Below are 13,464 nucleotides of genomic sequence, written 5' to 3'. Positions count from 1 at the left end.
CCTGAGCAACAAACACAGCAGTTGGTCTCCAATATGTGAATGACAAATGAATATCACTCAGTGGGTCAGATGGTGTAGACACACTCCATGCACGTGCTAATCAGGCCAACCTGCAGACCTCACATACCATCAGGACATTCTCCAGGGGGAAATTAGTACTTTCCACTTTGCTAGACGAGTGTACTTTCTTCTTTGGGTGAACACATTGTTTGTTACATGGGCAATTTCCTTATGTAAATCGTAGAGCAATGGGCTACCAATTATAAGTAAAACATTCACTTTTATAAAGTCACATTTACTGAGATTTTTGTCAGAGGCGAGCACTACGGACAGAACTTTGAAATGTATAATGTTTTTATTTATTTTGCAGTTACAATAAGAAATAGCTAAATTGTTCACTTTATTTGATACATTTGGCCATGTTTTATTAATGTACCAGGCAAAAACCTAAACGTTTTAACTGTAAGGTCGTGGCTTTGTATGGAAAACAGGGCACTAATCATATCCTGCATGTTTGGGCTTCATTTAATGCACACCTTCCAACAGCCACAATTGTGTTTTGGTATCATTACTCTGTTGGTTTAATGACAGATGTTTAAAGAACCAATTGCAATAGTTGGAGGAATATAGATTTTTAAAATTTTAAACAGAAAAATAATTTTCAGTCACAACTATGTGCTAAACATAGACAAGTTCACAGATATAAAGGGCTGGAAAACTACAAACGAACACAGTAAAGGGTCGTCCAATCTAAGTAAACATCATTGGTTATTAGAGTTACTCAGTGGCACTGCTGTGGGATGGCTGTGAATGATTTTTTTGTCAAATGGTTAAAATTTTATATGTGAAGAAACTCATAAAGTCATTGCTAGTTATGGTTATAGGTATACTTTAATGCTCTAGGTCTTTGTTTGATTAATAAGCTGGAGTGGAAGATTGCTGCCACTCCTCCTCCTTGACCTGTGCTTTGAGGACAGACAATATAACTCAGGGGTAACCAGGTTTCTGTAAAGCAGAATAAATCAATACGGTGATCAATTATTATATAATTTTCTAAAAGGAGAGAGAGACCTGTTTAATAGCCCCCATTTAATTGATTTGCACTTAGGTACAGTTGTGGGTGTTAAATTATTCTTTGTTAATTTTTAAAATAATTTTTTATTTGGTTATTTTTTGGTTTGTCTTTCGATTGTATGGAAACATACACAGTGCCTTTGGGGTTAGGGTTTTGGGGGATGATAGGAGGAGAAAAGCTGCAGAGAGGTCTGTAAGACTTTGCTTCCTGGTCCCAACTCTGGATAGTCACATTTTGTTCTTTAATAAGTTTGGCCAGATTTCTTGAAATAAGAGTCAAAGTCAGCCAGGGCAAAAGTTGACATAGTTTCTCGAGGAAGGAAACGCTGCATTTTGGATATCCTGGTGTTCTAGACTTCAGGTAGTAACTGACTGCAAAGGATTTTCAGGTTTGGGATATTTTACTGTACTAATGTAAGGTAAACGTGGGGGGTTTGAAAGGTGCCTTTATATAAAGTCCTGTTATTTATATTATCATTGCCATTATCGGGTCTCAATCATTCATATAGGGCTGTACGATCTGGAAAGCTTTTTATTCTCCTTAATAAATGAAATCATTTAAAAACTGTTTGTTTATTTGTGTTTTCTTTGTTTGATATTAATATGTGTTTGATGATCTGAAACTTTGAAACAAGTGTAAAAATATGCAAACAATCAGAGAATCAGGAAGGACGATCACTAACTGCTAATCATTTTCATTTAAGTTTTAAAAGCAATCTTCATATTTAAAATTATTTTAGATTGTCCAAATGTTTTTGGCCTTATAAAAATGAGGAATTATTTTTGAATTAAAACTGACGAGTGTGATGAAGAGAAACAAAATCTGAAAATATAACTGTGTTGTTGTCCAAACACTTTTGAACTTAACTGTAAATAGTAACAATAAAACAGTCGTTCTTGTCAGTATATGTTTTTATATTTGTGAGGCAGTAATTTCGATTTATCAGTAACTACCTTTATATTAACCTATATCATGGTGATACACAGTGCAGTAATAAATGGTATTTTGGAATGTGGATTATGATGGCTTGTAGTGTGAGTTTTGTTTATTTGTGAGCTCTCGTTCAATACTTTCGCCTCACATCATGTCCTATAAATGTTTTATAAATCTTCTATTTATTGTTCACACTGTTTAAATTCTACTTTGTACTTTGGTGCAGATGAATATATACTCATCACTATCTGTAAGCAAGCTACCTCAAAGCAGGACCAGAATATTTAGAAAAACAAAAGTGACATTTTCAAGCCACACATAATTCAGCACTTCTAAGGTAACATTTGTAGCAGAATGATTAAAAATGCTAAATTTAAATATTAGGAAGAACCTTCTCTTTGTTCACTGATAAAGTTTTTTTTTTAGGGGGGGGGGGGGGGGTGTGTATAGGTGTGCATGAGTGTTTTAAAGCAACAATAAAATATTTATGAAGCAACTTTTTTCACACTGAACCAAACAAAATGTTGCCAATAAAAATTAGGACCATATGCGATTTTAGTTCACTTCTTTGATTTCCTGATCAGCCGTTTGCAGTAAAATCAACATTTTCTTGAGATGGCTCTCTCTTCTTTTTCTTCTCAGCCACTGATAATGTCTAAAATGACTCGTAATTGCTAAAAGGTCTGATAATTCTTATTCCTAACAATTCTTTTAACCAATCAGTTTCTGTGGAGCATCTTTTTTCTTATTCTGAAAACAGATAAAAGGCACTAGGTGTTTAATGCACCTAGTGCCTTAAACACTAGGTTAACTCCCTCCTGATTTATACCTCTCTTTGTAAAATAGTAGGTGTTTGTAGACTATGCTGCCCAACATTACTAAAAAAGTCGAAAAAAATGGTCTGACTTAAACACATCCTTCTGTGTTTGATAAGAGGAGGAAGTGTAAAGACCAGTGAGGTGGCAAAACAAACAGCTCATCAGCAGAGGTCAGCTTATCAGATTTTGTTACACGACTGTGTATCACCCACTGGCTGAGTACTGAGCCAGGGAAATGAGGCTCAGCGATCAAGCAACCCGCTCCATTGATTAACAGCGTTTTCTCATTTCTGGCCAAGGAGCTGGCTTCCCCCAACATGTGTCATTTGTTTGAGAAGAAACGAGGCCCAGTGCCATGTGTTTGTGTGCTTATGCTACATTCGCTCCAAGGAGAGGATACACTTCCAGCTGAGCCACTCTACATTTAAAACTAGCAGCCAAATGCTTCTCATATGGAGAGTGCACCCCCCCCCCCCCCCCCTCCAAAAAAAAAAAAACCCCTCAGAGAATGTCAGTGTTTGTCTGCTGGGCCAGATCCCCTGTTGTACTCTAAAGTAAACCATTTTGTACCCCCATGCCATCCTTTAAGTATTAAAGCCCCCCAGCACACACACACACACACACACACACGCTGTCACTACTGTCACCCACCTCCTTCCCATCATCCTCTCTCATCACACACATGCACAAAAAGTGCACTTATTTTGGCTCCCAGTGGGTGTGTAGGCTATTCAAATGTCCTGACTCAGAGATTTAAAATGTCATTTAAAACCCATTCACTGCTGTTAAGGCTTATTTTATTTTTCCAGTATTAGCCTACAAGGTCAGTTTGCACCAACAGCTGATGAGCGATCAATAGGAGATTTGAATTTAAAGAGCTGTGGCCCTGGGGGCGGTCAGTCGCCGGTGCGTGGAGCTACTACGGTGGGTGGGTGGACTGGGGGGAGGGGGAGTTCTAAGCGCAGGGGCTCAACAGAGACCTATATCCTTCCACACACCCTTTACCTCCACCTCCCCAAGCTTGGTTAACTCTCAAGACCATGATTAATTCATGGTGGATTACAGTCTGGAGGCAGGGAGGAAAACTGGGATTGCATACAGTCCTAACTGCACAGGCTGGGGTTAGGGAGATAAAGGTTTCCCCAGATTCACACCACAATCCCACCGCCTGACTCGCTTCCGTACAAGTATGAAAATTTTTCCATTTTTCCTGCAAAAACATCACGCCTCGGTGTTTGGGCTTCTTGATTATTACTGCAGCTATGTTCGCCGAAATAAGTTGGGAGATGTCCTTCCCAGCCGCCAGACTGCACTGAAAGAACAGAAACCTACAGGGAATAATAATACTGGAGCCCGCTAAGAAAAGCATAACAAACACGAGAGCCACGGCCACAGCAATTTCATCATTGTCCTTCACAGTAGCACAGCTAACTGCTCGTGATTAGCTGACGACCTCGAGTAACTGAATGGAAGAATGTGAGGCTGGAGCCAAAGCAGCTGGAAGGAGAAACTGCATCAGCATGAGGAGTGTATTCACTCCCCCTTGTGTTCGCTGCAGCAAACTGGTCCACTGAATTCCTCCGTTGCTGGGAGAAAAAGTAAAATCAGCAAAAAAGTTTTTTTGTTGTTGTTCTGTTTGAGTTTAGGGTGTGTTGCAACACTGCAACAGGGACGAGAAGAAAACCCTGTGATGACAGGTAAGGATCATCATCACAAACCTACACTGCATGTTTCCATCACTCTTCTCATTTAGACTTCTGCTTTTGATTCTTTCTGTCTTTTCATCATTTTCCACCAAATGCCATTTTAAATGTGCTCATCATTTTCGAATCCAGTTATTCAGATTTAACCAATCAGCATCAGTGTCTGCAATTAAGGACAATTATTCCACAGTTCAAGAAACTGGACAAAAGCTGTAATGTACCTTCAATACTTTGTGAAACACAATGTACTGTAATGTCTGGTATACTTTAAGATAGCTGCTCCCAAAAAAAATGACGTATATTTTCTAGTTTATTACAAACACATTTGTCAACATGTGGTATTTATACAGTGAATGGTCTAATATGCACTGGAGGTCACATAAGCTTAGGTTTATTGGAACAATAAAAGACATACCATGAGGGCTTGATATTCAAAGAGATGTAGCAGCTGCTTGCTGCATATTTGATCATCAGTTTTTAATAGTTTGGATTTTTCTTCTTTAAAGACACAAAAATAAAACCTAAGTATATTAACAGTTTTATGAATGTATCGTCAGCAGACTAAAAAAATTAAGAATTCGATTACTCCTTTTAACACTTACATTTTGTCTCAACACGTTCTGCGATGATGGTGCAAAGCACTTTAACAATATTTGTGCTATTTTTTTTATTTGTCAAATGTCTACTTTACTCGTGTTTTTATTTTTTTAACCTTTTTTGTAAACAACATCTCGTACAAACTAGCACAGTGAACCACAACCCCAGCAAATGTGTTTTTATCTCCGTACAATATAAATGAAATCAATACAAAAGTTTGGTTGGTTGCTTGGAACATTTTTATATGGATTGAGAGGTTCTAAAACGTGGTTTTCGAGACTTCTGGACTCCTGAATTGAATATATTACGTAAACAGTTGACTGTTCTAAGTCCCATTTAGAACCCCAGTAGAAGATTTTTAGAAGGTAGACTTCATCTCACCATTTCAAGTTCACTTCCATTTTTAATAAAGGGCTTGCAATCCATAGGGAGTCTTTTACTGGTTTGCCTTTTGAAGGCAGCCTTCTTCAGATTTGGTTGAAATTCTGAAACCGAAACAAACAAATAGTCCAGGCAGAGGAGAAAACTGTCATTTCTTCTGGCCTCCAGAAACATATTGTGAAAAAGGTTAAGTGTCAATATGGCAGAGCCTTGAGAGGCAAGAGGTCTGAGGAGCTTCTGAATAAATACAAGGGACGCGTCTAGTTCCTCGCACATAGTCTGAATGCCGCTCAGCCTTCCTACTGTGCCAGGTCAGCACACAACCAACCCTTAGCCCCTTTATTCTCTCTCTGTAAAGCTATTGAAGTCTTTGACAGTAGCTAAGGATGTTTTCATGTTTAGGACATATTACAGGAGATTTTGAAAAGGTTTTTTTTCTTCCTTTTTTTTAAGTGTTAGGGGGACTGGGGGATTGGTCGCTCTGCCGTGCCACTGACCGGAATCAGGAGGGGTAACAAGATGTCTCAGTCCAGTTTTTGGATGCAGGCTGGGTAGGGGTAAGAGTTGAAAGAAGCAATCAAAACACCCGAACGTAATGCTGCAGTGTTTTGGGGCATCATTTTTATGCTAAATATGCTCTCCTGTCAAAAAGAACAACAAATGGGAAAATAAATAAATAAATAAATATGAAATCACCAAAAAAAAAGGAGAAAAAATAGTTTATGGTACTGCCCTAACCCAGTCATTATCCGTGTCCCTGTTCTGGACTCAGTCCCCCAACACTTCCAGATCTCACGACCCTTCATTACTGAATCTCTGGCCAGCAAAGTCCGCTCCCTCGCAAAGCTACCACACAGTGCCCTCGTTCATTTCTGAGGGCGGGTGAGACAGATGGTTATTGTATCCGCTCCCGTTCAGTGACAGTGAGGTAAAAGGAGGACTAGGGCCGAACACTTCTGACGAGATGCTGTGCAGGGGCCCTGGGATGCCGGGCTCTGGGCTGGGAGAATCCCCTGGGTGGTGGGACATGATATCGGAGAAACGTTGCACCTCAGTGGAGGGATGGTGGCCCGGGAGCGGGTGGTCCATACCTCCAAGGGGGTTGCCTGTGGGGCCTGAGGATGGCACAAAGGGGAGATCAACTGGGGTCTGGGCCTGTGATGATGGTGGCCCCTGAGGGAAAAAGTCATAGTTCCCTGCTGGACCATAGTATTCACTTTGATAATCTGCAGATGCAAGAGAAGTAGAAAAAAAATATCACCATTAGCTCAGACTGAGAACAATGGGTTTGCAGAAGTAATTCCAGGGATGTTGAGGAATTCATTGAATATATATACATAGCTTGATTTGCATTAGAGAAAAAGAGACCTTCGCTGTGCTACATTAGTCACAGAGCACGTTACACTTAAATCAAAACTGCAATTGGGTGGGGAGAACAACGTGGCCACAAAATTAATTAAAATGGGGGCCATTTCATCAGCGATTCTACCTACTGAGACCAATTTTTTCAGCTCAGCAGAATATTATTAGACTTTTTGCTTCAGCAGGAAGGACAAAGGCCCAGACACAAATGGAATTCTCTGAAAATTAACAGATATTTCAAAGCATTTGATGAAATATTGCCGCGTTGGTATGAAATCACTCAGGTGTAAACTAACTTCACTTGAAGTGAATTCCATACTAAGCCATTTCTTAAAGCCTGTGGATGAGATGACCCAGACTAAAACATGTATAGCCTCTTTTGTTTGTTTTTGAATACATCCAAAATAACAGTAAGTAGGAAAACTACATCATTTTCACTGCTTGTTCATACATTTTAGTTTTTAACATTATGCACTCATTTGACATTTAATATTGTGTGAAAACAACGAAGACGGTTAAATGTGGATAGACCTAGTGTGCTCGCTACTCACTGGTCGTCTTTAAAAAGTGGCATAGACCTAAATAATTCCCCGGGAATAGGATAATGGCATATAAGACAAAACATTAAGAAGAAATGACCGGCTAATAGGAAATAAAAGATGATGCATTGAATTGTTTTTAACAATTCAATGTTTGGCGAACACATTATCAGTCAGAACCAGGTTGAAATTTAACGTGTCAAAAAAGAAAGAAAATATTAAGCAACCATACCTCCATAGTAGGAGAAGGGTCCGTTGGGGATGAGCTCCCCAGGCTCCAACCGGTCACCCAGCGCCCTCATTCGCCTCGGGCTCCGGAAAAACGCGTGCCTCCGGGCGCCCAGTGCGCTCAGCTGCTTCATCCGCCTCTCTTTGGAACGTCGGTTCTGGAACCAGACCTGAACAAACGCAACCACACACACGCGTACGTGTGTATCACATCATGTGGCCCAGAAAATATGCAATAGACTGCTGACGCCATTTCGATTGCACGTCAATATTCTATGGCGAAAGACGAGAGGAGAGGCAGAAATGGAGATTATGGAAGGGGGTGGCCGGGGAGGGGTTAGAGCTGCTATTCTATGAATAAATATCTAAACAAACAATGGTTTGCTTGTTTTTTCTGAACATGCAAACAAACGTCGGCATTTAAATGTATCCTCATTGAAAGGAAAGTGTAATTAGGTATCATGTTTACCTTGGCACCTACTCCGCTGTCTTCTTATTAGAGTCAATAACCGCGCTGTATGCGGCAAGCGTGTTGAGCCAGTGCGTTAAATTCGCAAGGCTCTGCGGCGAAGAGGACTGCGCCCAATTATCGTTTAAGGAGCGACAGTCCCATCTAACCTCCCTAATGATCTTTTAACCCTCCATTTACTCCGACTGAAGGCTGCAGCAGCAGGGGTTTAAAATCTCCAATTAATACTTAATAGGCGGGTTGTTACCAATATATTACCGGACTCTTGGAGGTTATCATTTCCTAATCTATAGGCCGGCTTCCTTTAATTATGCGCTCCCCTTTCCTCGCTCAAGCGCACACACATTAAATAGCACTATCTCCCCGCTTCCACGATTTCGGTATTACTCTACGTTAAAGCATTCTGCCTTTTTTTAAACAAACAAGCAAACAAACAAAAATGTATTCCAATAGTTAAAAAAATGATACTACTACTTTGACTACTTTGCAATAAATTTAGGGCTACGTTTGTGTGATTTTGGCGCGTAAATATAATTTATTTGAGACATTTTATTATTAGGTATTTCCAATTCTTGTGTCACACAATAGACTTTGAAAATAAACCATGATTTATAATAATATCAGTTGGGATTATCAATAATAATAATAATAATAATAATAATAATAATAATAATAATAATAATAATAATAATAATAATAATAATAACATACAGTTGGTTGTATGTGTCGTTTGTTGTTTAACTTGGCCTTCTGTAACGCACGCTTGTTGTGAGGATACAATCTGAAGACCCTTGAAACAGATTTGTGCCTTTCCACTTGGCTGAAAATGCTCACAGCGTGGCTAAATGTGGTCGCAAAACGTGGTGGCAGCGCTGTGCCAGGACTCCTAGCGCTCCCAGCGCTCCCAGCACCTCGGCGCCAGTTGGCGACTTTGCCCCGTCGTGTGCGCCAAGAATCAAAAATACTCATATAAATTACCCATTTCCAAATCAACCTCGTCCATCGGCCAATCTTTGGCTTAATGAATTCGATGTGACCGCGCAGTTTGAAGGGAAGAGGCCTCGTTTAAAGAGGGGTGAAGGATATGAGAGGGGAGGCTTGGGGAGGTGGAGCCTCCCTGATGGGATGAGGGCCTGCTCGGTCATTGCTGTCTGGCAGCTTGGCTGGGACATTTTTCCATAAAATATAAGCTGTTACATCACACCTTTTAATGGGTGCGTAACACCCTATAAAACGGAAAAAGGCGCGAGCCCACCTCCTCAACCCCTGGGTGTCCCCTGAATCTATTTCCATAATATTTGAAAGCATCACATTGCACGATTTAGATGATTTACTACAGAATCGTGTTTAAATCACCGGGGACCACGAAAGTTATGATACTACATCAAGGATTGCATTAGGAGGCCGCATGGACCACACATTTAGAAACACGCATTTGATAAAATAATGACAATAAAAATAATGGTCTATATAGACTTATAGACTGAGTTTAGGCTGAAGCAGAGCTCCTGCTTGGGTGCAGCTGTTTCTTTACCTGGATGACCCTCATGTTGAGGCCCGTCTCCTGGGCCAGCTGCTCCCTGATGTGTCTGGTGGGTTTTGGAGTGGCGGCAAACGCTGCTTTCAGTGTCTCCAGCTGCTTGGCCTTGATGGTGGTCCGTGGGCCACGCCGCTTCCCTCCCAGGTTCTGGTCGTCGTTCTCGTTGTTAACGGTCTCCTTGTCGGACAGCGCGGCTATCTCTGTGTCCTTTAGGACCACGTCATCCTGTAGCTGGTCTTGAGAGTCTGGTGATAAACTCGGGTCGCTGCATGCCGTTACTGCAGAAACGACATCTAAATATTAGAATAATATTCACACAGCAGTGTTATCGTAGCAGTGAAGCGCCAGAGTCTCTAAAAGTGCATTTAACTCGGTGGATTATCACCACTGACAAAGTGCAAACACACGCTAACACTGCTAACTAGAAGTTATATTTCGGAATTATCGTTTTGTAGTGATGTTGTTTTGTGCTGAATTCGGGCCTTACTTGTGACATACAGCCATTTGTTTTACAAAATGAAAATTTACCAACAGCAGAATTTATGAATGCGGAGGAGGCTTAAATATCAAGTAAAGAATGCACAGTCTTAATTAGAAAGAAAGAAGGACAGAAAAAGAAAGCCAAATCTGACATTATGAAAATAAAACAGATTGAGCACAGCTACATATCAGGCCAAAAGAACCATCATCTGAACTGAAAAGAAAATATTTCGCGCTTTTAAACCATCGTGCGCTGTGTCATGGAAATGAGGAAGCCACTGTGAGGTTGAAAACGTTAAGTCCATCTTTAAAAACAAATAAACAAATAAATAAATATCTATCTATCTATCTATCTATCATTATTATTATCATTATTATTATTTAACTCGCCCTGCGTACACACACTCACAGAACACACGTGCAGGACTCTGCATACCTGAGAGGAGGTTGGTGTCTTTTACACTGGTGTTGTTTAGGTAATCGTCTTTGCAAACGAATTTGTTCTCGTCTATGATGTAGAGCTCCTCGCCGGTGGAGAGCTGCTTGTTGCACATCATGCAGGTGAAGCAGTTAAGGTGAAACACTTTGCTCCGGGCCCTCCGGACCAGGTCGTTAGGAGAGATGCCCTGCGAGCAACCGCCACACTTGGTGCCGAACCGCCTGCGGGGGATGGAGGTGGTTACTCCTGCTATTAAGGGTGTTCTGCATTTTTAATTTATTGTTTATTAATGTATTTGCTTTAAAGAGACAATGATCTAAACATTTAGCAAGAAAAACACCAAAGTGATGGGGCCGACTTATATAACGGACACAAAAATAAACGTTCAAAATAAACATCCGGAAGTTATAATTGTGTCTTAAGGATACAAATCATCTATTTCTGTCTTGCTCTCTCTCATATATATCTTTGTATGATATACATATTTTATTATTAATCCATCCTATTAAATATCAGCGTAATTTAAGGAATGAAATCGAGTCATAAATATGGTTAAATGTGACATTTTAATTCCATCATTATTTTAACGGATCAAAAATAATGAAGATTCATACAGAGATAGTTTTTTTTATTTTAGGAGATTTCTATATCACATGCTATAATAATAATAATAATAATAATAATAATAATAATAATAATAATAATAATAATAATAATAATAATAATTTGTGCTATAATTGTACTTTTAATTATTTTTGTAAAAGAAAATGCTGACCAGTAGCTTTGCCTCTTTAAAAAAAAAAACATAAAGCCAGCAAACAAACAAACGCGAACTCCTCTCTGCATTAACCTTTGCACAAAAATTTCATCTGTTACATTTTTACCTCTATTTTACATGTTTTTTGTGTGTCTTTGCAAACACGTATTTTAAGCGTCGAGCTTCAGTAAATAAACCAATTTGAGGTGTCTTTAAAAACTAGGTTGGATTTTGGCTCATAAATTATCACCCTGCCATCTACTTCACTGTTAAACAATGTTTGCTGAGTTGCGTGCGGTGCTTGTTGACTGCACGTCTGTGATTGCATCGTCTGCGGACCTGATCTTTTCAACTAGTTTACTATTCAAATCCACTTATCACGTCCTCCTCAGCCAGACTGAGCAAACACACCGGGCAGCGGTTTCTCTAGCGCCGGTTTGATGCTCTAAGCTCCCACGACTGCCAACAAGCTGTAAAAAAACCCAACAAAAAAACCCCTTCAAGTGTGATTTCCTCGATTTCCTAACAAACCCTCCCCCTGCTGAGAGTGAGCGCACACGCGTTTAATGTTGCTGCTCCTCTTTTGTTGCTGTTTTTGCATAAGAATCCAAGTTAACAAGCTTTCAATTACTTACTACTAATCAAAAGACGGGACGGGTCGTTTTATTCGTTTATTTAGAGAATTCAAAAGGACATTCTCTTTGTTACCTAACCAGATGTTCTGTCATTTTTGTTTGTGTTATCTTTTAGGTTTTCTTCACTTATAATTGAGCAGATTTGAACTGTAACAGCAGTCTGAGCCACGAAGAAATACTTTCCTTTTTTTGGTGGTCACCTACAATTAATAGACTATATTTTCAAATGGTAAATAACGTGGAAGATACAGATGTTTCCACTAAATTTGCGGTAGACTGAGGTCGTTTGCAGTTTAATCTAATATTTGTAGGGTTTCTTATATAGTTTTCTCGTCTCACTGTGTGCCATAACTACCTTTGGTCCTTCTTTTGAAAATATATAAATATCTTTATATAATTTCCTTCATGGTTTGTCCCTGCTTACCTGCTGCGTATTATTCGTATGCAAAAGAAAAGTAAAAGAGCGAAGGAGTACAAAAACATTACTTTTCAAAGGGTTTCTGCCATCTTCATCGAGCTTACCTAAAGAAATCGTTTTTGCAGTATAGTCTCCCTTCTCGAGAAAAACATTTCTCTGTCAAATTGCATTTGCACTCGCAGCATTGCACGCACTTGACGTGCCAGGCTCTGTCCAGCACGTTGAGCAGAAAGCGGTCCAGGATAGGCCTCTCGCAGCCGGCGCAATGGACCATGGCTTTGGCTGGGCAACAACCCCCCACAAACGAAGCAAACACACAAACCAAATCAACAGCACAGGCCGAGCATTGACCGAGTATCTGCTCTCTCCCTCCCCGATTCGCCTGGAGCTCCTGGGTCAAACGTGCGCAAGAGAAGCCAGTCGATCAGGTGTCACCACAGATTTCTCCCTGCATGCGTAAAAAGACTCAACGTCCCAAAAAGCAAAGAACCAGGAAGGGTTGGCGATCGCGTCCTCACTGGAGGAAAAGTCAAAAGGTTGAAAAAAATAAATCAGTCCTTTTATGGATCCGTGGCAAAATTCAACCAAGGTGTTCAGCACAGGAAGCTGCCGATCGGCTCAGGCGAGAAGAGGGGAGCCGGTTTGGTTGTCCCGGTGACGCATCGGCCAAAGAGAAGAGCGTCGTATGGCAGCCAGTGCTGACAGAGGCTTCTAATAAAACGATTTTAGGGCAGAGCTGTCACACAAGAAGACACGCACGCCTACAAATAATTCAGAGTACTTTAACATGGCATCTTATCCACTGTTCAAAACCCGGCGAGAAACAAAATCACACAGCCAGAAGATGAAAAAAAGAGTGTTTCCCTTCCTCTCTGTTGGATGATCCTGGATGTTTGGTTTGTGATAGGATGCTGGGACTCGCCGGTCGCTCCGGTTGTAATCAGTGTGCTGGGATGCCCCTCGATCTCCAGTACCGTGCGTACGCAAGGATGCGCTCGATCTCTAGTACACTGTCTTGGTCCTAAAGCTCCAACCCAGCCTTATTTCCAGCCTCCTGACGTCAGGCCGCAGCCGGACCAATCAGCGCTGT

At 40.5% G+C, this 13,464-nt stretch overlaps 1 protein-coding gene across 3 annotated transcripts; it reads right to left on the bottom strand.

The window, feature by feature from the left end:
- Positions 1–4,821: 4,821 nt before the first annotated feature.
- On the bottom strand, positions 4,822–13,389 carry lhx1a (LIM homeobox 1a). 3 transcript variants are annotated; one of them, XM_026192916.2, is made up of 5 exons: positions 12,479–13,389; positions 10,562–10,785; positions 9,640–9,923; positions 7,641–7,806; positions 4,822–6,733 (listed from the first exon to the last, which is right to left on the bottom strand). In XM_026192916.2, the coding sequence occupies exons 1-5, from the start codon at positions 12,646–12,648 to the stop codon at positions 6,354–6,356; spliced, it is 1,224 nt and encodes a 407-aa protein (XP_026048701.1). In that variant the 5' UTR covers positions 12,649–13,389; the 3' UTR covers positions 4,822–6,353. The 3 variants fall into 3 exon arrangements, with proteins under 3 accessions (XP_026048701.1, XP_026048700.1, XP_080144544.1); XM_026192915.2 differs by having other exon boundaries at positions 9,640–9,938; positions 12,479–13,386; XM_080288418.1 differs by having other exon boundaries at positions 4,822–6,622; positions 9,640–9,938; positions 12,479–13,386.
- Between the last annotated feature and the right edge of the window lie 75 nt (positions 13,390–13,464).

This window comes from Astatotilapia calliptera, chromosome 14 (genome assembly GCF_964374335.1).
Source record: "Astatotilapia calliptera chromosome 14, fAstCal68.1, whole genome shotgun sequence".
Classification (NCBI taxonomy): Eukaryota; Metazoa; Chordata; class Actinopteri; order Cichliformes; family Cichlidae; genus Astatotilapia; species Astatotilapia calliptera.
Note: the sequence above shows the minus strand (reverse complement) of the source record. Positions and strands in the feature narration are given on the sequence as shown.

What these genes read in the sequence shown, in the direction of transcription:
- lhx1a (XM_026192915.2), bottom strand. Translation starts at nt 12,648, where the DNA reads ATGGTCCATTGCGCCGGCTGCGAGAGGCCTATCCTGGACCGCTTTCTG. An exon ending in TGCAAAAACGATTTCTTTAG is followed by an intron (nt 10,786 to 12,478) that starts GTAAGCTCGATG and finishes CATCCCCCGCAG; the next exon opens with GCGGTTCGGCACCAAGTGTG. An exon ending in ACCCTTCTCCTACTATGGAG is followed by an intron (nt 6,734 to 7,640) that starts GTATGGTTGCTT and finishes TTGCATCTGCAG; the next exon opens with ATTATCAAAGTGAATACTAT.